At 37.2% G+C, this 26024-nt stretch overlaps 1 protein-coding gene across 1 annotated transcript in view; it reads left to right on the top strand.

Moving 5' to 3' along the window:
• The window catches only part of RSRC1 (arginine and serine rich coiled-coil 1), a 438530-nt gene that overhangs the window by 86100 nt on the left and 326406 nt on the right, over positions 1–26024 (top strand). The window contains exon 4 of the mRNA XM_072621533.1: positions 22109–22282. Coding sequence (XP_072477634.1) covers positions 22109–22282 — 174 coding nt within the window. The remainder of the gene's footprint in view (positions 1–22108; positions 22283–26024) is intronic.

Below are 26024 nucleotides of genomic sequence, written 5' to 3'. Positions count from 1 at the left end.
ATAGCATTCTCACATTGGGTGAGATACACCCATTCAATGAATAGGCTTCTTTAAGTACTTACGCAAGAGATGTCCCCCCCTTTAATTAAATAAAAAATTGAAACTGGGAGGGGAAAACCCTTAGAGTTCCTGGGTAAAAGAGAAACAATTACTATTTAGTATTTACATTTGTTTTCAATTTTTAACAATCACTTCCATAAGTCTTAAATTTTCTCCTCCTCCCTCCCTGAAATGGCATGCAATCTTATATGTGTTTTACACATACATTATTATTAAACACATTTTCCCATTAGTCATGTTGCATAGAAGAATTAAAACGAAAGGGAGAAACCATGAGAAAAACCAAACCATAATACAAGAGAAAATAGTTTGCTTCGTTCTGTATTCTGATGCCATAGTTTTTCCTCTGGATGTGGATGGCATTTTGCCTCAGGAGTCCTTTGGGAATGTTTTATGCGCTTGCATTGCTGTGAAGGACTTAGTCTCTCAGAAACAGTCCTCGCACATTGTGGCTGTTACTTTGTATAATGTTCTCCTGGTTCTGCTCATTTCACTCAGTATCGATTCATATAAATCTTTTCAGGTTTTTTTGAAGTCTGACTGTTCATCATTTCTCATAGCACAGTAGTAACATAGGTAGTAGTAATCTGTTTTGATAAGTCTCTGGAGATTCTCTGTTATGCCTTGGATATATGCCTCAGGAAGACAACATCCCTGTCTTTATTGTCAGGTTAACTCATAGCTAGCTCCCTCTGTGATCCCATAGCCAGGACTCATCAGCCACCTAATTACTGTTTTCTTTCTCCTTTGACCCTTACTGAATGATCTCTTACCTGCAGCACCAATGAAACTAATTTACCATTCTTTGAGCAAGCATTTGTTTCCTCCTTAGCATCTGAAACCTCCTCTTTTCAGAAAGAGTTTCAGATGTGTTTTTTAGCCCCACATTTTTAGTAGTCTTCCTTTTTCTTTTCATCTCTTTGAGACATTGATAGAGTTCTCCAACCTCCGTATGCGTATATACGTACATAATATGTGTGTGTATGTATATGTGTGTATATATATGTACGTATATACACATACACATAAATATATATACACACATACATGTAAATATATATGTGTGTGTGTATATACATATATGTACACACACACACACACATATATATCTTAGGATTTCCTTTTGCCTCTTGAGGTCTTTTACTTTTTTCTCATGAAGCCAGAGTTTAGTTTTTTTCTTTTATTTTTAAAGGAAAACTTCATTGTCTCTTTTATCCTAAGATGTAGAAAGATACTCTTTGAGTTTCTCCTTCTGTTCTAGGAGGAGACCAGCCTGCTATTTGAGCATATATAGTAGTATCTTGGCATTCCCTGGAGAGGAAAAGAAACATTAAATGAGGCAGACTTAGAATGAAATAAGAAGAAAAGAAGAGGACAGATTATAATGGAGAAATTTCACTGATTCTAAGTTCTTGCATGGCACAGAAATCCATCTTTTGAATAGTAGAATTCTACAAGTACTCTTATCTTATCCAGCTGTTAGGCAGCAATCATTTATTAAGTGCCTACCATATGCTGAGCACTGAGCTAAGTGTTAGGTATACAGAAAAGACAAAACCACAATTCCTGCTCTCAAGGAGCTCATATTCTAATGGCAATAGTAGGAAAATTGGAAAGGGGAGATTTGGGGGAGAAAGTTCTGTTTTAGACATCTAGATTTTGAGATACCTCTTTAATATAGCGGTTTGAGATGTCCAAAAGACAGTTTTAATGCAGGACTGGAGTTTAGGAGATTGGCTAGGGATAGATATTGGATAGATAGATCTGAGAATCATCAACTTATAGTAGAACCCTTGGGAGCTAATTAGTGAGCTAGTCTTGAGGGGAAAAAAACAGAAGAGGAATCAGGACAGTCTTATAAGGGACATCCATGGTTAATCAGTGTGATCTGGATGAAGAAAATACAGAAAAAGAGATTGAAAAATAGTGGTCAGACAGCTGAGAAGAGAAGTAGGAGTGAGCAGTATCATTAAAACAGAGAGAGGAGAGAATATCTTGCCAGAAGTTTCAGAGAGGTCAAGAAGGATGAAGACTGAGTATAGACCATTTAATTTGGCAGTTAAATTATCCTTGATAACTTTGGAAAGAGCCATTTATGGTTGAATAATGAGTTTGAAAGTCAACTTTAGAATTTAGGGCTAAGAATTGGGTAAGAGGAGAGGAAGTGAAGTGAACTTCTATGAAGGCTTTCACAAAGAGTTTAGCCAAGAAGGAGGAAGTGGAGGGGAGAGATGTTCAATGATATCTAGATTAGATTAAGTGAGGGTTTTGTAAGGATGGGAGAGATAAGAGCTTGTTTGTAGGCATCAGAGAAACAGCCAGGAGAGAGAGACAGAGACAGACACATAGAGAAAGTGATGGGGAAAAGGTCCATGTGGAGGGGTTTGCCTCAGAATGAAGGGCCCATCTTTTCTTTAGAGAACATAATAATTCAGTCAATAAGCATTAATTAAGTGGAATAAATAGTGGGGAAGGACTGCATGGTGTAAGAAGTAGAGGAGAGGAGAAAGCCTTGGCAAATGGCCTCAGCTTTTGCAATGAAGTATGAATCGGGTTCCCCTGTTCAGCGAGGTGAGGAGGTGGGATACGGTGGAAAGCTTGAGGAGAGATGGGAATGTTTGTAATATTCTGCCCAGAGTGAGATAGTAGATCCATTAGTGAGATGTGGAAGAATTGTCTTCCTACAGTGAGGGCTCAGTGAGGGTTATGGAACAAACTGGCACTGTTCAGTAGCGCCTGAGCAGAAGGAAGTCAAAGAGTCAGATGGTATGATGGTAGAAACTGTATCAAAGGTTGACAAAGTATGATCAACGGTAGGGCCAAGGGGCAAGGGACTTGAATGTAGAGATGGGATGGTAGAGTTCAGCTGATTGATCAAGGCATTCTGATAGGGAAGGGAAGAAAGTGCAGTTGGTGTAGGAGTGACAATGGCCTGGGAAAGAATTGGAGGATTGATAAATAGTAGATTCACATAAGAGGCAGACAGAGGTTTAGTGGGAAAAGTACTAATCTTGAAGTCAGGATAGACTTGATTTAGAATCTCATTTAATAGTGATGGGTGATTTTCTATTTTACAGAAAAATGACTGAATAAAGTACATATCAGTCTTAGCTAATTTATCTATTTAATGAGATTTATAGTGTAAAGTGATTTTCCTAAAGTGCAAATCTAAACATGTCACCCTTCACCCTCCACTCTACTCCTGTCACTCCCAGGATCAAATATAAAATGTTCTGTTTGACCTTCAAAGCCCTTTGTAACCTAGTCTCCTCCCACCTTTACAGTCTGTTTAAACTTTACTCTCCAGCACCTACTTTTGGATCTAGTGACACCAGCCTCCTGGCTGCTCCTCTAGTAAGACACTCATTGTCTCAGCTCTGGGCATTTTCTTGGCTTGTCCCTCATGTTAGGAATGCTCTCCTTCTTCCTCTTTACCTCCTGACTTCCTTGACGTCCCAGTTAAAATCCCACCTTCTATATGAGGCTTTTCCCAAAACCTCTTGATATCAGGGTCTTCCACTTAATTCTTGTATATGGGTTTTTTGTATATGTTTGTTTCCATGTTGTCTTCTGTATTATATTGTGAGCTCTTCTCAGACAGGATCTGTGTTTTGTCTCTTTCTGTATACCCAGCACTTGGCACACAGTAGGTACTTAATAAATCTTTATTTACTGACTGTTTCCCCAACAACTACTATGGTCCCTAGCACAGAGTAAGTGCTTATTGAAAGTAAATGAATACTTTCTCTCTCTGACCAACAGTGTGGAAGATACAGATTCCAGAAACCATCATAATTGAGTGGAGATTGAGGCTGATTTGGTATGAATCAGCAGCTCATCTGTGATTTATCATTGGAGAAAGTTGATTAAAGCACGAGGAACTCAAGACTTGCCCATAGTCATACACTGAGGATGGATGTCAAAGGCAGGACTTGAACCCAGGTCTTCCATCCTCCAAAATTGACCCTCTCTCCATCAAACCACTGTCTCATGTCTTTTCTTCACTATATTGTTAGTCATTTCTTCCATTCTTCTATGTAGTCATTCTTCTATTCTTAAAGGTTTTTTTTGTTTTCCATAAACTAGAAAAAAATTAAGATTCCTTAATAAATAGTTTTAGCAAAAAGTTTAAAAATGTAAAGGCATATTCAACTTATAAATTTATGATTGTGTCTAAATAAACTATACTTTATAAATTAAACTGTATACTTTTTACAGTAAACTTTTTAAGAAAACCATGTTCTATATAATGCATGTTTAGGTGCCAAAAGTAACAAAATTACTTGTGAGCTGTAAAGGTGGTGGATGATAAATACTAGATATAATCTTTTTCCTAAATTTTTTAAAGAGTAAGGAGTTTTAAAATTTTTTACTTTTTCTCCTGAGTTCAAAATTTGTGGCAGTTTTGCATCTCTTCATGTGTATAGGCAGTGAGGAATGAGCCAGTAGCCAGGGAAAACAGGCAAGAGAGTGGGAATGACAGAGAGGGGCAGTATGTTGGAGAAGATAGGATGGACTGGGATTACTTGAACAGGTAGAGGGGTTAAGAGTAAGGATTGAGGGCACCCCATGTGAGATCAGTAAAAGAGAAGAGAATGGCAGAAGGTATCTGAGTGATATGAGATGAGTAAAAAAGGAGAAGAGGGAGGTCACAGTTTTTTTCTATATGAGGGATGATTCTCAACTGAGAGAGAAGGGGAGCCATGGGATGTTTGAATAAGGATAAGAAGGTCTGGAAGAGCCATTGTGGAGAGTGGGATGGTGAGTTGACATGGATTACCTAACAGGAATGAGGGCCTAGCTGAAGCTGTGTAACACAGATTTTTAGTCAATCCAGTCACAATAGTTGTATGATTTTCTCCACCTTTGTTCAGCAGCACATGTGTAGGAGCAAAGGTGGTGAATGGTGGGAGTGATCCAAGGCTCACTTGGGCATAATTGGTGTTATGATAAGGGCACTAGTGGTTCAAGAGATGAGGACAGTGTGTAGTTGAATTGGTTCACCAAAGTCAAGAGGGAGAGAAGAGGAGAGAGTGGCTAGTGCAAGGGAGATGGCCAGGAGAGAACTCAGGGGTCAAAGAATTGGAGGTCATGGTGTGAATAAAAAGTATAGCCCTATAAGGGAAGGCAAAGGGAGATGTGAAAAGTTAATGGATTATATTTCGGTAAGGGGATTTCAGAATTCCCTAGACATGGTGGTGGTACATTTTTGAGTAGTGCCAAGATCAAGGGTGTGTGGTGTGACTTAGTTAGTGGCCAAGGTGGGATCGAGGAAGAGCACATGGGGAAAGAGCATTTAACACAGTGCTTGGCCATGATAATTGCTTAACAAATGCTTTGTCATCTATTCATGTGTACTTGAAATACATATTTCAAGAGATTGCTTAGAACTTGCTAAAAATAGTGGGAAGCAAGGAAATTACAACCATCATTTCCTTCCACTCTTATCACTTGCTTGTGAACACGAACATGGTTCAAATTGCAAGTTCTTGACTGATTGTGATTTTTCTCAACATTCATAGTTGTTAAGCAGAACTGGTTAGTATCTACTTCCTTAAATTTTTTCCTCCCACTTTACTATTTATATTATTTTATGTAAACAAATGGCATAATTCTATCCCTGTTTTCTGTCTCATAAGAAGAAGGAAATACTATTTGGGGGTGTGTTTCAGTGTCTCTCTGACTGTTTCCTTTTACTTTTGATATAAAGGTTCCTATTTCTTGCTTTTAAGAAAAGAAAAACTAATTGCATATATTTCTTAATATCTGTTTTTCTTTTATATGCTATGTTTTGACCATTATACTTTTATCAAACATTATAAAACATCCAATTTTGCTTGGTTTAATTTTATCATAATCTTTAAGATTCCAATTGAAGTTCCCTAAAATTTTACATTTTTACCTTTAGGAAGTATAAATTTGCCCATTAGTTACAGAAATCTTCTATTCTGTTTAGTTAAGAGTGCATTAATTTCTTTTCTCCATTTTAAAAATATCTGGACTACCAGAGTCCATTCTGATAAGTAATTTACATTTTTAAATGTACACCATTTTGCAAACCTTAACAAGCTAATTATGTTCGCTATTGTTTTTATTTTTAAAGTTCACATTCTTTGACATCTAAAAGACTTTGTTGCATTAGGAAAAGTATTATAGCCTGTATATTGATTTGTCTATTTGATAATTATTTTCCTCTGCTTACAAAAAGTAAGACAAATATAATAGTGGTTACTTTCATGTCAAAAATTGCATTGTATTTTCTTATGCATTAAGCTCTTATTGCATTAGGTTAAATGGAAAAATTGGGATTTTTTATAGATTTTATAGACTCCTTCATCTCATCCGACACATTTGAAAACATGAGTTTAATGCAGATCCAGCTTAGCAGATACTGGAAAATCAAATTGTTACTTAAGGAAAGAAATATTAATTATTGAATATTTACTTTTTCTTTAGTGTTTTTATTTTTCCACTAATAAGAATAATTATACGTACTCATTAACAGAAAACGTATAGTATTATCAGTTCCAAACTTCAGCCAGAGTTTTAGTATTTCAGAATATGACATTAGTAACTGGTAATAGCTAAAGAATTTCAGTTGTTAATTTTATTTTTTTTTTACAGTTTAGATTTAGAGTTTATTTTAATAGCATAAGGTAAGTATATTTTTAAGAACATAACATTTTATGTTTAGAGGGAGACTAGAAGATAAAATCCATTGTGTTAGTCCAATGTAATTGGGGAATTATTAAATGACACTGACCTCATTTCCTTTAGAACAATGAAAATTAATAGTTTCACATTTTATTAGACTGATATTCCAGATGTAGTGTACATTTAATTAAGTGTAGTTTCCTTTTGGTTATGGTATGTGTATCTGTTTTTTGTCGCAAATTCTTTCTAGTTTTACAGTTTTCCACATGTTTTCTTTCACCATTTATGATTTTTTTCAAAGTAGAGCTATAAGGATTTAAATCACTTTAGCATGCAGCAAAACAGTTCCCATTCAAACAATAAACGCTATTTTAAAAAGCCTTTAGATCTTCTGTCACTTCATAAATATAAATGTATAAAAACATTATGTAGTTGTAGTGCCCACCTGCTAATTAAATGCAGATTTTCTCAAACTTGTTTTAAAATCTGTCTATTTATTTCAACTCTGTCTCTGCTCAGCATACACATGGCCCTTGTGAAACTAATTATGCTTATGGAGCAGCTGTTAAATTTAGTGCAACTAATTTTATCCAATATTTACATTTTAATTGATTACCTGTGAAGAAATTAGCAAATTAACACTTATTGTGCAGTAACTGAATGGTCTTTTATGGACACTTTCAGTTTTTACAAGTGAACTAAGCACTGATGGAATAAAGACATTTATAGAATTTTGGATGGGAAAGTTATTGGTGGAACTTGATTATCTGGTGTGAGAATTTGGGAAGATTGGGGAGTGATGCCAAGCATCTGTGTATTCAGTAACTTAAACATGAGAAGCAGATTGAAAGTAAGAGCTTTTTCACAGAATGTGGCAACATATGGGCTTATCGGGATCTAAGAACTCTTTGAAGGTCTTTGAACTTACTAAATGACTTCACCTTTGGCCCTGTGGGCGGGTGACACGGCAGTGGCTTGTTCTCTTCTTCTGTCTTTGGCCTGACATTCCACATGTCTTCTCGCTTTGTCTCTACCCTGTTCCATTAAAAAAATATTGGTTTTAAAATTAGAACATACCAGAAAGTATTAGTGCATTATGGATCTGTTATAGTTCAACACTTGTTTGAACAAAAGTTTAGAAAAGAAAAATGAATTAGTCTCTAAAAATTATTTAAAGATATTTAGAGATGTGATTCTCTGTTTTGTGTGTTAAGATCTCAAATCCTGACTCAGTGTGGCATCTAATTAGGAAGACCCAAGTTTAAATCCTGTCCCAGATAGTTAGCTACTCTGTGACTGTGGGAAACTCATCCTTTCGGCCTCAGTTTTCTCCTCTGCAAAATGAGGATGATGATACCTGCAGCATTTCCCTCAGAGGGCTGGTATGAAGCTCCGGTAAGGTGATGTGTGTGACGAAGAACTTTACAAGCTGCAAGTTAAGATATAAATGGTGTTAAAATTATGGCAATAACAATCATGATCATGTTATTGTCATCTTCTTTGATGGGATACAGATAGGAAGGATCCCGGGACAAGGCACTAATGCTATTCTTTTGTGTTTAGTGTTCAGTGGACTATTGCACAGGTCTTTGTAGCTGAATAAAGGACTGTTGTCAGGACTTAATGTCCATTCTGTGTAACCCTCCTAAAAATGTCCTTGGCACAAGAGCAGGCTGGACAGTGAGAGTAGAGGTAGCTCACTGTGCTCCCCCACTTTTTTGGAGCTCCTTTACAAAGTTTTTATAATTTGAAAGATTTCCATCTCATACAGCCGGAAGAGTAAAGTATTTGGTTTGATGACTTCTATTAAAAATGTTATTCTTAAATTTATATTGTGATATTCTTAAGCATTGTATCTGGGCAATTGTATACAACAGTCTGGCCTCCAATGACCATCTGGTTCTAAAAAAGTACGTTGGTAGATTCCAGGGTGCTTTGAGATACACGTGTTGTAGAGGACTGGTCATCTCTAAGTCAATTGGAGGTAACAGGCTTCCTTCTCACATATTTCTAGCCACCAGTCACGTCAACTATCATGTCATGTCAAACCAACTTAAGAAGCCTTTATATAAACCACCTGCTGTATGCAAGGCCCTGTGCTGAGCACTGAGAATGCAAACACAGGCCATCAGAACACATCAAGTGTATCTCCACAGATTGGAGATAACCTCAGAGGGAAGGCACTAGAATTAAAGAGGAACAGGAAAGACTTCTACCACCTGTCTGCACTCACTTTGGACTTCTTTGACTTCTCCATTATGTCCCTGCATCAGTTACCTCCTCCCAGCGCCAATTTTTCAGCTTTCTTCTGTGTTGTCTTTTCCTATTAGATCATAAGTTCCTTTAGCTCAGGGACTATATTTCTTTTTCATAGTAGGCACTTAATAAATGTTTATTGACTATTGAGATGTGAGCAACAACAAAGAGGCCAGAGTCTCTGGACTGTAGAGTATATTCAGGGGAATAGGGTATGGGAAGACTGGAAAGGTAGGAAGAAGCCATTATGATGGGCTTTAAAAGCTAAACAGAATTCTGTATTTAATTCTGGAGGTATTTCATTTAGGGAGCTACTGAAATTTAATGAATAGAGAAGTAAGATGTCTTGTTAGGTGTTGGGTAGGTGCTCATCTGTCATAGTGATGTGCTGTATAATTTCTATAATTTCAGTCAGTCAGATATCATTTATTAAGTACCTATTATGTGCTGAGTAAGCCCTTGTGATACAGAGAAAGGAAAAGGATAGTTCTTGCTCTAGGGGAGCTTACGGTCAAATGGAGGAGATGACATGAAAACAACTATGTGTAAATGGGGTATACGTAGGAGAAACCAGAATCAGTAGAGGGAAGGGGCTGGCATTGAGGGAGAGCAGGAAAGATTCCTTATAGAAGAGATTTTACAAGTAGAGATGAGGAAGGATAGTATTCCAGGCATGGAGAATATCCTGGAGTCTGGAGATAGAATGTCTTATGTGAGGAACAGACAGAAGAGACAGCAAGGAGTCTCTCAGGGTATGTGAAGGGTTGGGAGGCAGTTTGAAGTGTAATAAGCCTAGAAAAGTGGGGGTGAGGCAGGTTATGAAGAGCTTTGAATGACAGATTTTATAGTTGATCCTAGAAGTTATTGAAAGCCATTGGAATTTATTAGGGAGGTGACATGATCAGCTCTGCCCTTTAAGATTAATTTGACCTCTGAGTGGAGAATGGACTGACGTAAGGAAGGACATGAGGCAGGGGGATCAACCAACAGGGTTTTTTTTAGTGTGAGTGGTGAGGTGATAAAGATCTGTACTAGGGTGGCAGCAGTGGTGGAAGAGAGAAAGGGGCATCTATTAGAGGTGTTGTAAAGGTAAAAGCAATGGGCTTTGGCAACAGATTGGATATGTGGGATAAAAGAGAGTGAGGAATCAAGGATGACACCTGTATTTTAAAACTAGGAGAATAGTGGTACCTTGGACAGTGATAGAGAAGGGAAAAGGAGGGTAAAGTGCAGATTTTGGATAGGTTGAATTTAAGGTGTCTATGAGATATCCAGATTGAGATGTCTAATAGGCAATTGGAAATGCAAGACTGAAGATCAGTGGAGAGGTTGAGGCTGGCTAAGTAAATTTGAGAATTAATAATATAGAAATGATAATTGAATCTATGGGAGCTGATGAGATCACCTAGAGAAAATAGAATGAAGAAAGAAGAGGGCTCAGGATAGTCTTGGGGACACCCACTTTTTCACAGGTGTAACCTGGATGAAGATTCAGCAAAGGAAACTAAAAAAGAGTGGTCATTTAGGAAGGAGTAGAACTAGGAGAGAACAGGGTACATAAACCTAGAAAGAAGTGAATATCCAGGAAAAGAGGGGGACTGGCAGTGTCAGAGGCTGCAGAGAGGTCAAGAAAGACGAAAACTGAGAAAAGGCCAGTAGACTTCGCAGTTGAGGTATTGTTAGTAACCTTGGAGAGAGCAGTTTCTATAGATGATAGAATGAAACTGGAAATTAAGAAAAGAAATAGAAGCATGGATTGCAGATAGCTTTCTCAAGCGGTTTATCCACAAAAGGGAAAAGAGATATGAGATGATAACTTACTGTGGGATGAAATTTAGAGAAAATATTTTGAGCATGAGGGAAAGGCATCGGCATATTTATAGGCAGTGAGGAAGCAATATTGGACAAAGAGATACCAAAGATGAGAGTAAGAAAATGGAATGGAATGGAATGGGATCACTTGTAAAATTGAAAACTAAATCTAGGCTCCTTAAGGATAATCCTACTGTAATTTTTGTTAGCAGTGACTATTAAAACTCTTGGGTTCTATAAACTAATCCCCATGACACAGCCATTTGTTTGGTCCTTCTTTGCTGATTTTTGTTGACCGAGTTTTTTCAGATATTATTCATGGAAAACCTCCCTTTTTTGCATCTTTTTTGTTTCACGGGTTCCACATGGACGTAAACTGCTTTCAGTTTCTTTTAACAAACCTAATGTCATGAACTTGTTTTGAGCCTTTAGTGTTATTCATTGAAATTGAGACGTGTTATTTCAAAGGTATTTCTATTAAATTTTTACCTTTTTATCATGTGTTCTTAGAACATCCTTCAATCTTTTCCCTCCTTTTTTTGATAAGTATTAATCTTTTAATAGTTGTCACAGGATGATATGCTTTGTGTTTTGCTAATGGCCTATGAGTTTTTGTTCAGATATTTTCCAAATTTATTTTGATCTATTTTATGTCCTGGAATTATACATTAATACTGGTATTGACTAGTTTTAAATTCTTTAAATTTATAAGTACCATTTAGCTTTTACTTCGGCATGCCAGTAAGTCTCTTAATGTCCTTAGCCACAACTTACTTCTTGATATCTTTATATTCAGTGGATGTTACCTGGAGGAGATTAGGTTATTTGTTGATATTAGCCCTATTGATTCAATGTGAACTGTGGATTTAATCTTAAAGTTTTCAGTATGTACATTTCTTTGGTGTGTGTTTAAAAATTTACACTTACAAATGACAGTAGCTTTGGAAACAGATTTCATGAGATGAAAGATGTTTGATTTTTTTTTTTTTTTAGTTTTGTAGCTTGATGTCATCTGGGTACATGAAGTGATTAATATGACCAATTAGTAAGCATTTATTAAGTACTTACTATTTGACAGGCACTGTGCTGGGCACTAGGGATGCAAAGAAAGGCAAAATACAGTCTGATGGGGGAGAAAGCATGCAAATAACTGCACAAAAAAGCCGTGCAGCATAAATTGAAGATAATCCACAAAGGGAAGGCACTACAGTTAAGACCAGGGATCAGGAAAGGTTTTTTTAGGTGAGATTTTAGCAGAAATTTAAAGAAAGCCAAGGGAGCTAGGAGGTAGAGATGAGGAGGGATAGCATCCCAGGCCTGGGGGATAGTCAGAGAAAATATCTAGAGCCTAGTGATGAAATCTCTTGTTTGAGGAATAGCATGGAGTCTAGTGTTACTGGGTATGGGAGAAAGGGAGGTTATGTGAGAAGTAGGGCAAAAGGGACAGGTTTACTTTGAACACTAGAGGTGTTCGTGGAGGTGATAGGGATCTAGTTGTAGTTTATGGTTTATGTGGGTGGTGACATGGTCAGATCTGTACTTTAAGATTTATTTGACCACTAAGTGGAGTATGGAATGGAGTGGGGAAGAGACTTGAGACATGGATACTAGCCAGTAGGCTATTTCACTAGTCTAGATGTGAGATGATGCATGAGAGTTGTTATGACAATAAAGTCAACAAGCCTTGACCACAAAATGGATACTTATGATGAAAGAAAGTGAGGAGCCAAGGATAACACAATAAATAGGGAAGTTAGGAAGAGGGTACTGTTTGGCTTCTGAGTCCGGTTTTGGACATGATGCGTTAAGATGGCTACAGGACATCTGATTTGATCTGTTAGGCAATTGGAAATATAGAACTGGAGGTCCAAGGAGCAGGTCAGCATCTGTAAAGCATTTTTCAATCCCTAGAGGTGGATAAGTAGATCTGAGAATAACCTTCACTGAGATGATAATTGAATCCGTGGAATCTAATGAGATCACCAAAAGAAATCGTGTTGGAAGAGGAAGAAGACAAGAGTGCTCAAGTGCTCTGAGGGACACTTATGTTGACTGAAAAGACCTGGATGGAGATACAGTGAAACAGACTTAGAAAGAGCAGTACTATAGATAGGAGGAGAATTAGGATAGAGTCATATTGTGAAAATCTGGAGACAGGAAAACATCACAGAAAAGACAGTCAGAACAGATGAGGATTAAGGAAAGACCAGTAGATTTGGCAGTTCTATTTCTTCTGTAAGCTAGATGCCATGCTCAGTTTTTATGTAGATAGTTGATAGCTATCCCAGCAGGCGTGGTTTTGGTAGTTCTTATTTGTTCTGCTGTAACTTGCCATCTGCTGTGGTGCTTGGACATGAAGGCGGTCTCCTCATTCTTCTGTCTTCTAAGTCAGGCTGTTCATTGAGATGCAACCCTTTACATTTTATGTTGCTTAGATTCATCATAGCATTCTCCTCACTTTGGTCCGTGCTCACTCAAGTCAGGGTGTCTCCAGAGCTCAGCTGACTAGCATTTTGTTGTCCTGCTAAGCCTTCACAGATAATACTCTGGTCTCAGGGCACGTGAAGTTGCTCCTATACATCAGCTGTCTTGACTGGCATTCCCTTACATCACTGATGCTCTTCAACGCTGCCTGTCCCCTTCCCCAATACAGAAGATAAATTGGGCTTTCAGGGATTATTTTTATAGTTGTTATTTTGCCACTGAATAATAAATAACAGTGTGACACAATCAACAAGCATTTATTTAGTGTCTGCTCTTTGCTAGACAAGGTTCTGTGTTCTTAAATAATATTGGAAATGAAATTCCAGGAGTTCAGTTTTAAATTTTAATGATTCATGTAAAATATTATCTCTGAATATTGTCTCCCATTCTATAATTAAATTTATTTGTAGTCTACTGCTTTCTACAGTACAGGAGGCATCACTTTGGTGGTGATCCTTGGATAAGTAGATGAAATACTCTGTAGTATAAGTAGATCCCAAACTAGAAATAAAGTTATACAGATTTGTTTTGTGATTAAATGAGGCAGCTACGTTACATCTTAGTTCAAATTCTGACTCAGACTTTTACTAGATGTGTGACACTGTGCAAGTTAGTTATCTTTATGTGCCTCAGTTTCTTCATCTGTAAAATAGAGATGATAATAATAGCACCTCCCTTACAAAGTTTCTATTCCTGTTTTGAAGCTTAAATGAATTAATATAAAGGCTTTACAAACCTTAAAATGCTATATAAATGCTAAGCTGTTATTATGAATTAGTGGTGGAGTAATATGAGACTATGAAACTAGAGGGGGAAGCTACCCTTTTATTTCTCCATTAAAATATTTTCAGTGTTTTTTATGCAGATTTAGGGAGTTAGTAAGTTACTGGTGTCGAGGAACTAGTTCATGACCTACTCTCTGATCCCATCACTTAAGTACAGTTGTTCTTGGTGTAGTGCAAACAGCATTGAATTTGGATTTGAGGATCTGGCTTCACATAGGACAGTGTGACTTCTTACTCCCTGTGTGACCTTGGGCAAATCATTTACTCAGTTGAGGCCTGAGTTTCCTCTTTATAAAAAGAGAGACTTGATGACATCTAAGTTCCTCTCCAACTCTGAGTCTGATCGTAGATACCAGGAGACCTTGATGACATTTGAAACAGCACTGTTAGTGCTGCCTTTCACTGATGCCCTGAGGGAAATAAGTTTGCTTCTGTGTGGTTGTCATTGTTCTTTTGGCCCTCCTTTGGCTCCCCAGTGCTCAACACTCTTCCTAATACATAGTTAAAAGTGCTTAATAAATGCTTGTTGATTGACTTATTTACTTGGGACCTAATAGGTATGGATAATATTTTTCTGTGGGAAAATGCATTCTGAGTTCCAGATAACTTACTTGCCAATGAATCTTTGGAACAGACCTTACTTGGACATGACACTTAACTGGCTAGTTTATTTTAACGTACTACTTTAACACAGAGAGACACAATTTGTTTTATAATAAACATTCTTAGTTATTAGGATTTTGCTCCTGAAGCCAGTGTTGCTATTTGGTTTTGATTGGGTATTTCTTCTGATGACATGCTTTTATATTTATTAGCCAATTAGAAACTTGATTAATATTATGAAAGTAATCATTCATTTTATGAATTGAATGTATATGGATTCATTCTCTTCTTTCAATGTTGGAAGCATTTATGTGGTCTAATAGGATATCTTGAACTTTTGCCTTCATCATGTTTTGGTTATTGAAGACCTTCACATTGCTTTCAAACTCTTTTGAGGTTTCTCTGTTGCTTGTTTTAGAAAAGTCTGTTTCTCAGGGATAAAACACAAGGTACTTCTCTCATGTTTATCTGGTGCTCTCTGCCTTCCATGACTTCTTTTAGGAAGAAGTTCTTCAAAATCACGCTTTTTCAGTGGTGATTTCTAAAAGAATCCCTTTCATGAGAAAAAAATAGGCAAAGCTGTCAGATTGTTGTTAATTTTATCTGAAAATATATTAAAACTGAATAAAGAAATTTGAACAAACATCCAGTTTTGTGGCAGCATAAAACCTACATCATTTTTTTACAGTTGGTATTTGATTTATGTTCATTTCTGAAATAATCAACTTAGTGATTCGCAGAAAACATTTGATGACTTTTTTTTTTCCTTTCTTAAGTCTCATCATCTCACCTATGATCAGAAGTGCAGGGTCTACTTGTTGGCTGGTTTCCACTCCTTATTGGCACAGATTTTGACAGACTCCATTTCTGCCCTCGCTGGTTCACCTTTCCTTTAGCAGTCTATTGGTACCCCACTCCGTGGTGCTTACTGTACCAGTGCTAAACTTCCAAGCTCCAGAGATTTGCCTGCCTCAGCTGCCCCAATAGTCAGGATTATAGGCATCTGCCCCAGCAATAGTGATTTTTCTAAGTGGGATATTGAGACCTGACATTTTTCACCCATATTTTTTCTCCAATTTTTTGTGGGGTTGGCCAAGATAGGTGTGACATTAAGTCCAGAGGCATCCAGGAAGTATAGTGAGTGCATAGAGCACGAGGCCTGGAGTGAGAAAGACCTGGGTTCTCACCCCAGACACTTACTATCTGTGTGACCTTAGGTAAGTGTAGCCTCCAGCTCCCAGGCTTGTTGTGAGAATGAAATGATTTCATTTGTGAAGTGCTTAGCACAGTGCCTGACACATAGTAAGTGCTATAAAAATTCTCATCATCATCATCATCATGACTAGAGACTCCTTGAAATAACTGTGGGTGTACTTTTTGCTCAGAGCTATTGAAAATTCTCAGAGGAGCGTTTCCTACAAATTTCTGAAGCCCTTTCTCCAGGGCGTAGTAGTCTTCTAATATTTTTTAACTTAGTGTAGGCACAGTTGCCATCATAGGAACCATTCTGTTTCAGCATAGCTCCTGGCACAGGCACAGTCCCTGGAGCCATAGCAAGTGAACTCCTCCTGTGTTGGGGTATTCCACTCCCAGTGGAATAGCAGAATGAGGGCTTATCTTGGAGGCAGGGGACACTGGTTCCACTGTGGCTCTGATACTAACTGGGGAACTCTGGGTAAGTCACTTGGACTTTTTCAGCTTCAGTTAATTCATTTAGATAATGGTGGTTATACCTCTCTCACCTGCTTCACAGGACTGTTAGAAGAAAGTCCTTTGTAAACTTAAGCAATTTTTTTTTTAATTATGATTTTATTGGCATAGAAAATGTGCCCAGTGAGGCAAGGCCCTCCATGCAGATTTGGACCCACTCTGCACTTCTAGTCTTAGAGTTCCCTGAGACCAAGTGATTGCCTGGCAGTCACAGAGCCAAGATGTGCAGGAGGTGGGATTTGAAACCAGGAATTCAGTTAGGGATTCCTGACTGAGGCCAGCTCTCCAATCCCCTGAAGAGCTGTTTCTCCATGTCAGGGTGAGCTGCCATTATTTTAAGTCACCTGTAATGTGAGCACAGTCATAGGAAAGAGCAAGCAGCAGAATCAGGAGGCAGTTAGTACAGTGAGAAGTACTTAGAGTCCTAATACCTAGGGACCTTTAGAAATTGTTCAGTGATTTAGTGAGTATATATGTAAAGTGTATACATGTATACCTCCTACATACAGACAGACACATGTATGTGTGCAAATCATCATGAAGAAGAAAAAGAACCATTAGCTTTGTTATGGGAGAAATCTCCCTTTTATGGCCTTCCAGAGACCATAGAGTTATACAAACCTAGCAGACAGATTCATTATCTCATGCTTCCTTCTAACTCAGAATACATTAGTAAATAGACTAAATCACAGATTTAAACAAAGAGCACAAAATCCTGCATTTGTAGAACTACAGGGCTACATTTTAAAGCAGTCACAAGGGACTCATTGAGGAGAAAGGATTTTCGGGCCACAAAGATAACCAAAAAGCTCGATGTTGGGAAAATAATTCCACAAAAAATATCTTGTGGGAGATTTTTAAACATCCTGTATTCCTTCCTTCTCATTTGATTTCTTACTTCGGGAATGTCAGAAGTCTTCCCTCACCACTGTCATTCCATGAGTTGGACCCAGGTCAGGCTTCAGCTACCACATGTTCCAGGGAGAATCTCACTTAAAGTTGAAAAAAAGAAAAATTACAAATTATCCTCACAATTGTAGTGAAGTAAATGGGCTGAGATTGTGAGGGTGGGAGCTTTGTAGGGAAAGAATAGAGACCCTTCATCATCCCATACTTTAAAAATAGTGGGGGCTGTCCTCTGTCTGGGTAACATGTGGTGTGGGAGGTAATGAGAAAGCCTTAGTTAGAGACAAGGAATCTTTTCCTTTTAAGTGAAAGTTTAAGTAGGGGCTGACAACATAATAAGAATATCTGCTTTTTAAGTTACAATAAGACCTAAATTTAATCCAAACCCATCTCACTGGCACCCTCAGTTAACTAACCATATGAACTTGACTCCTGTGAGAAATCATTGCCAAGAAAATAGGTTCATATGTAGAATGATCTATGATTTCTTCCTTTCTTTCACCACTATGGAAGATTGTACTATCTCTCATCCCATAGGACTCTTGTCCAGATTTTATCATAAATCTTCCATTACTTAAGACCTTCATATTTTGTTTTTATTTTAATAATACCAGTATGCCACTTGGATTGCCCTTCTGTTAACTCTCCTTCCTATATGACTGACTTGCTTCCTTTTCTAGTTATGTGTGTCCTCAGTACTTTTTTATTTAATATGTATTTTGTTGTCTAGAATGTATTTCATTCATCCTTTTTTGTATTCTTTATCTGCTATTATGCTTCTCTTAGAATTACTTGTAATATTAATATTTTTTGAGAAGTTGTTTCATGAGTTATAGCATTGTAAGGAGGGTATTAGAGGTAAGAAACTGGGCTTTTGTAGCATGAGACAGTTCAACTCATTAAAAATACTTTTCCACTAAAAGCCATTTCCTGACTGCAGCATGGCCCATTCTCTTCCTCAGGGTCTAGCTCACCTCCCATGTGTAGCACCTGTCCAAGGTTTATGCCTACCTGTTCCATATTCCTTTTTTCATCAACTAAAGCCTCAATATGTGTTTGGATCAAATTTACCAAATATTTTGGAGATGAAGAAACAAATGTGGCAACTCAGTTAATTTTTCATAGTTATCTTTTTACAATTCAAAATGATACTCATGGTTGTTTTTCTTCTTTGGAAATTTTTCTTTTGAGGAAATCTTGAGAACTGTATACTTTTCTGTATATCTACTCTGCCCTGCCCTATACTGTATACTTTTCGAAGCACATCATTTCAACATAGATTTGTTGTATATGTTAGGTTCAGCCACTACTGCTGATTGAATCTTAAGAGTTGTTGGCACTTTATAGTATTTCCTGGAGAACAAGGTAGTGGAGTCCAAATGTAACTTTCTACTTTTGTCATTGATGATGAGAAATAGATGACTAGAGTGTTTCATTTTATGAATATTTTTGGTTGTCCGGTTTTCCTTTACAGATGCTTTGAAGTTTAGTTTAGCTGCATCTTACACCATGATCTCCAGATGTTAATTTCAGTGTTTTGCAAGGTGAGGTAGGTAGGTGAGTGGCTCAGTGGGTAGAAGCCTGGTCAGATCCTTACTGGCTGTATGACCTTTGACAAGTCGCTTAACCTTTCCCTGTCTGATTTTCCTCATCTCTAAAATGAGGATAACAACAACAACTACCTCCCAGGGTTCTTCTGAGGATCAAATGAGATAATATTTGCAAAGTTCCTATCAATGCTTGGCACATATATATTAGTTGTATCCCAGATAAGGTTGTCTGCCCAGTATGGTTTTGCAATAGTAATATATCATTCTAAAAACATTTACTAAGCCCCTATTTACATATACCAAAAACTGCTTGGTACTAGGGATTTAAAGACAAAATTGGACTCAGTGGGTTTTGTTGGATAAGGCAACACATACACATACAAGCATGCACAAAATAAATACAAGTGCATTTGTAGGGGAAGGAGCATTAGCAATGGAGAGTGGTTTGGAGAGATCTCATGTAGGAAGTGACATATGAAGTAGTCTTTAAAGGGAGTTAGAGACTGGAGGAGATAGAAGTGAGTAGGGAGGGCATTTCAGGCATGGAAGATAGCTTCTACAAAATCATGAAGATGGGGGATGAAATATGTTGCTGAGCCAAGGGAGATATCCTCAGGAAGCTCTGTCCACCATATTGTGCTATTAGGAAGCTTATTCCTATTCATTATAGATCCAGTATTGAAAAGGAGAAGGAGAAGAAGGAGGAAGAGGAGGAGAGGGAGAACAAGGAAAGGGGAAGAGGAAGGAAGATAAGAAGGAGAAGAATCTGGAGCAATTTCCAGCACTGGCTCCCAGTTCTTATATCTCCCCACTGTTATAGTATTTGATTTCTTTATGATAACAATTATTTTATGTTGGTTTAGCTTTTTTTAAATGGTAATAGAGTAAACATACCTTGTACATTTCAATTTTTTCAGAGCCTTTTTAATCAGGGTATTTCAACTAATGTAGTAACTCTTGAAAGAAAATATTTATTATATAAAGACACTAAATCTCTAAGTAATTGACAGACTTTTGGCATCCTTTATTTTAGTAGCCACAGTCATATTTGTCCACATATTTTAACTATCTGTCCTTTTGTTGTTGTTGTTGAAGTCACCAAAGATCAAGGCATGCCTGTCATAATTTGTGTAATCTTGTCAAGTTCTTCATAAAACTTTTCTATTTCTCCATCCTCTATGATTAATGTCAGTGTATACGCTGTAATTATCTTCGTAGTGGTCTACTTGTTCATCATGAACACTGCAAGATAAAATGACTATGTTTCTAAAGTTTAAATCAGGGGCTGATTTAAAAGAGCAGCTGCTAGGGTGTGCCCTAGGATCAGTACAGCTCAGTCTTTTTATACTCAGTTGCCAATATTCAATTATTTTGTTATTCTGAAGGATGATCATGAAATACTGAAAGATCCTGAATTATTCAAGCTCATAGTGTGCTCTGTTTTGTTTGTTAATGCAAGAGAGTATATGGAGAAGTTAACTCTCAATTATTCACAAGACTAAAATGCTGAACCAGTCTGTCCCTCAAGCGTTCTGGTTAATTTAGTTTCTAATGAAACCCCTCTGTAAGTTCACCTATGGGTGAAAAGTTTGTAATGAGAAGTTTATAAAGCGAAAGCCATGAGATAAAACTAACAACTATTAAATAAAATGATGGAGTAGTAGTTTTTGTTAGTCATATAGTAATTAAATTCATGGTACTATTTCTAGCTATATAAAATAATTTCTCAAAATCTTCTAACCATTTTTTAAAGTTGGGGTTTTGTAAAATTAAATAAACCTTATTTCAGTACATTCTAATCTTTTCAGATCACTTTATTACATCCTAAGAGAATTTGGTAGACTATCTGAAATGGCATTGCATGTTATAAGGCCTTCTTCTTTCTTTCCTTTTTCACTTCCCAAACCCCAGTTTCATGGCTCCTGGGAAGAACAAATTCTGTGGATTGTCTACTATTATTGGAGCTGCTACTGCTTATTTCCTAGCTATGGGTGCTCAATTTATTGTAATGGGGCTTCAGGTTGTGGCCAGAGGTCTGACCAAATTTCGGATGGCTTATGATTAGAGATTCATTATTCTTGAGATTTAGTATGGAAAGACACAAGTCTCAAGTGTAGTCCAAAACTAGTAGATAAATCTACTTGCAGGGCGTGAATGCTGTTGGTAGAAGGTACAAACCAAGGCTCAAAATCCAGGGTATCTATCCAAGTAGGGGAGGGTAAAAGCAGCAGAGTCCAAGCTCTGGGGAATGGAGCCATCTAGTAGTTAAGGAGAGAAGAAAGGAGCTCCCAGGGCTAAGGAGCTGTTGTGGGACAGTGTCTCTCAGGGACTCCTGGCTATGACAGACAGGTTCTTGGACACCCCTTTGCTTTTTTGTCTTTTTTTAATGAAAGGTCCCATGGACTGATCCTCCTGCTTCCCTTTCCATCGTCAATACCTCGTATTGCTTCAGACCAGACAGACTTATTCATAGCCCTTTAAGTTTTGTGATTTTTTTAAAAGTTACTTTTAGTATTCAAAGGTAAAATGGAGAACTATTAAATTCTCCCTTTTATACATTCCCAGTCTTCATCATTTTCTTTTATTCTCTCTTTACATTCTCTTCAGACATCTCTAAATGTTAATGGTAGGTCTTTATTCAAAGTAGACTGGAGTAATATATTCATCAGTGTTTAGGGGAAAACTCCATTTGGACTGGTCTGGTTAAGCTATCTCAGAACCTGAGGTCATGGTTTTGGGGAAAGGAATAGAATATGGTCTTAGTGTTGGGAGGGCAGTGATCCAGAGATCAGGAACCCTGCAGAGATGACTATGTTAGGACTGGGTGAGCCACTAGTAGAGGGGAGGTAGGAGGATTCTTAGTGTTTCCCCATCCATTCCTCCTGGCTCTTCCTTATGAGTCTGCCATTGCTAGGCCCATCATGGAAACCTTTACCTTTGACCCTACCTGAGATAAGTGTAGATTAATTAGGAGCAATGGTGTTAGTTCCAGGTAATAACTAGCTAAAACAAAGGAGAGGAGGGGAGTCCCAAATGGTGACATTAGGAAGGAAAGGATGCTTCCTGAGCATCCAGTGAGCTTTCAAGGATGTATGTCAGTCAGGCATTCTGCTTTAAATCTTACGTCACTTGAAATGCAGTGCATTCATAAATTATCCTTCTTTGTTAACACAGGTGCATGTTTAATGGAGTTTCTTAATTTCTGATAAACTGTAATTAAAACTAAGGAACTATTTTTTCTTTTGGTTAAAACACACTGATTTGTTTTACATTATATATTTTCCATAGATCAAGGTCAAGGCCTCGTCCTCGTTCCCATAGTCGAAGTAGTGAAAGATCCAGTCACAGAAGAACTCGTAGCCGATCTCGTGAAAGAGACCGTCGTAAAGGCCGAGAAAAAGAGAAGAGAGAGAAGGAGAGAGAGAGGGGGAAGGAGAAGGAGTTATACAGTACCAAGCGCGGGTGAGTGAAAGTGGATCTGAAGCAAGAGTCACCTTCAGTGATGTTCAAATGAGTCCCTTTCTCAGATTTTCATGGAACTTCTCTTTTCTGCCTTAGTTTTTAGAGAGTTTGATAGTTCCAGGAAAGGTGAAAACAAATAAGCCTACAAGACCCTTTGTGGTTCTTATTTGACCACTTCTGGTTGTTTTGCCCATGCAAAGCTATCTAAAGGATTCTTAGTAAGGTACCTGATCAGATGTTCAGAACTTTGTCACAGTTTGTAATGAAAATCTATGGATGTAGACTTTCCAGAATATTTAAATTGTGGATATTTGGAACATAAGTAACTGAAAAATTCTTGCAAATCCTTGGAACAGTATCATATCTACTTGCTTTGTCCATGCATCAAATTTGGAAATATAAAGCAAATTTTAAATTATTTGAATTTTTCTTGTGGAAGAAGAGGCAACTTGGCCTAGTTCATAGAAATAGTGGAAGCTTCCTGGCTTCCTCCCTGTGACACAGAGTGACACTAGGCAAGTCCCTTAACCTCTGTGCCCTCGGAAACTCTCTAAGTCAGAGAAAGTGACAATCTGTATTGCTAGAGGGGATTTCCTTCCCTGGGAGTTCCCTACACAAGCTAAATCACAAATTCCAATTGCTATCCTTGTTGGAAAATAGTTACAAGAAGAGGATAAAGGAAATAGAGGGGGAACTTTGTACCAGACTTTTATTTAGGAAAATCATATCTTAGAAATATTACCTTAAAAGTATTTTTGGTCACTATTACTTACCTTATTTCTTATAATATGCACAAGTTTACTGTAGCAACAGTTCCAAATTCTGAGAAACTAGAGGTTAAACCTATTTCTTATCATTTAAAATGAGAGGACTTTTCAAAAGTAAGCTTCTGCTGTAAAAGATGAGTTTCTAGCTCATTGTTCTCATTTTGTACTGAATAGTTGAATAATGAATTTTTACATCAATTATACCCACTGTTATGGGCAATATCTCCTTTTGTCTTCTATGTCTTTACCCCATGTGAATATACTTCTCTCTTTCAATATAAAGTATTTTTATTATCTAAACCTTCATTGTTAAATTGAAGACTTTGTTCAGTGCATTGAAAACACTCCCTTAAGGTCTTCTTACATCTTGACTCTAACGTAAAGGTTAAATGGGTCACAGGATGTGAGGACTTTTTTGTCTAAATTCCCCTCTTCCTCATGAGGCCCTTATGACTCTTTTCATATCTGTACATATTTCTGTCTTTTGATTCTCTAATTTTGGGGAAAGTCATTAAAAAAAAACCCAACCTTGTATTTGTTCTTAAGCACTAAATATTAAACTTCTGAATGGAAGGAAAGATTTTGGTTTTGGGTAAATTAGTTGCTGTTAATTTTTCTCAATGAAAATTGCTTATCTCAGTTTCTTAGAAATTCCAAATTCAATTGGAGTCTGTTTTATCCTTGCACAAGCAGAGTTGAATTAAGAATAAGATAGAGTGACAGCAGGGAATGTGTAAAAATTAGGAAATGTGCTTAGCTGATTAAATGCTACACTTCCAGTCAGGAAGACCCAATTTTAAATCCATCCCTCTGCTGTGTAGCCATGGCCAAATTATTTTAACTTTAAAAGCCTCAGTCTATTCTTCTTTAAAGAGAAGGTGGCTATTCAGGCCAAGATCTTTGTAGTATTAATGAAATGACTTTATGTCCAGAGAAGTTTAACCACAAACTGGTCTGTTTGTTGGACTTTGGTCAATCTCTTTAGGAACAAAGTTCCATGGTGAAGAAATGCCACCTAATAGTCCCTTTCTGAGGCCTGACTCCTCCCATTTTGGCCCAAATCAACAGTACCCTTCAGGAGTGGTGTTAACGTCCTTCGGCAGGGGATTCAGTTTCATTGTCAGTGGCCAGAGCACTGAAGAAGAGTTCATGACCAGCCACAGTCTAGCTGTAGGTGAGCCAGTGACTCCAGCTAGGCCACCTTGTAAGAGACAAGAGGCCTTGCTGTCCAGGGTATATGGCTAGGTCTGCTTTCTTTATAGACCACAGACAAAACCTTCAGTTCCAAATGAAGAGTTAACAATGAAATCTTAAAAAATGAGTGTTCTGAAGAACAAATCATAGAAACAACTGAAAGAAAATTACTATAATGATGATACAACTTATGAAAATTTCTGTAGGCTTCAGGGGAAAAATCTTATCTTTACAGTCATATGTTAACAAAAGAAAAAGAGAAGATTAATGGATATATATTTGTAAAAATTAGAGAATCAACAAATTAGAAATTTGTGATTACAAATCAGATTTTTATCCCACAATGCCTGATACCATACCGATTTAATTGACTGATTTGCTGCTAGTTTATTTTGGAAAGTGCCAGTTAACTGGGAAGATATCAGAGAGAATGGGCAGTTTTCTTCTTCTGGGACCCCCTTCCACCAAGAAAACCTAAAGAAAAGAAGAATGATTTTCCCTCTCCATATTAGACAGATTGGCTGGTCAACTTTGCTTCTGATGCTTTCAGGTCAAGATTTTGGCATGTAGCTTTTCAGGAAGGCACCATTTTGTAAAACTTTCTCACAGGTTTTTCCTGTTGGGTTAATTTTTACACAAATAACAGTTTCCTTGTCTTTTTGCATAAAAATATGTCCTCTAAAACAAACCTACTTTACCTAATCTTCTTGTCAGTGAATTTATTTGGGCAGTAAAAAATTTCTCAATGCACATATATTTTCTAAAAACATATATACGGTTTCTCAGTACACACATATAATATATACATGTGGGCAAATATATACATACACATATATGTTACTGTGATATCCCTGAATATTTATTTTTATCAAAAACTATGACTTTATTCATAACCATGTTGAAGTGGTTTATAAAAGTTGTCACAGAGAGTCTCATGTTGATGTTGTTGAATAAGGTGTGTTATCTGGGCAATCTGTGAAAAGATGACTCTGTGACTAACAGAGCAAGATTTTGAGCACAGAACATAAGATGCTGTTGACAGTTATAAATCACATTTTGCAGACTTTAATGAAGGATTAGTCAGTAATGCGTACGTCAGTAGTATTCGTGACACTTTATTTTTTTAATCTAAAGTTGTAGTGGTACCTTTTTCTTTTTGCTTCTAGCAGTTTGGTTCCTCATTTTTTCTAACATTTTTATTTAAAGTTTTGAGTTCCAAATTCTATCCCTCCCTTCCCACCTCCCTCCCTTGAGACAGTTAGTGATCAGATATAGGCTATACATATGCAGTTATGTAAAACATTTGCATATTAGTCATCTGTACAATTCTCAAATGTAAGAAAAAAATGAAAGAAGGAAAGTGAAAAATATCATGCTTCAGTCCTTATACTTCATCATTAGTCCTTTAGGCTTGTCTTGGACCATTGTATTCCTGAGAATAACTAAGTCATTCACAGTTCTTCACTGAATAATATTGCTGTTACTGTGTACAACGTTCTCCTGGTTCTGTTCACTTCATTATGCATCAGTTCATGTGAATCTTCCAGGTTTTTCTGCAGTCATCTTTCTTGTCACTTCTTATAGCACAATAATATTCCATCACAATCATATACCACAACTTGTTTAGCCATTCCCCAATTGATGGGCATCCCATTGATTTTCAATTCTTAGCCACAACCACAATAACAAAAAAGCTGCTATAAATATTTTTGTACAAAGAGGTTCTTTTCCCTTTTTTTGGATGTCTTTGAGATAAAGACCTAGCTGTGGTATTGCTAGAT

The sequence above is a fragment of the Notamacropus eugenii genome, chromosome 6, assembly GCF_028372415.1.
Source record: "Notamacropus eugenii isolate mMacEug1 chromosome 6, mMacEug1.pri_v2, whole genome shotgun sequence".
Taxonomy (NCBI): Eukaryota; Metazoa; Chordata; class Mammalia; order Diprotodontia; family Macropodidae; genus Notamacropus; species Notamacropus eugenii.
The sequence above is the reverse complement of the archived record's forward strand: the minus strand, read 5'-3'. Positions and strand labels throughout refer to the sequence as shown.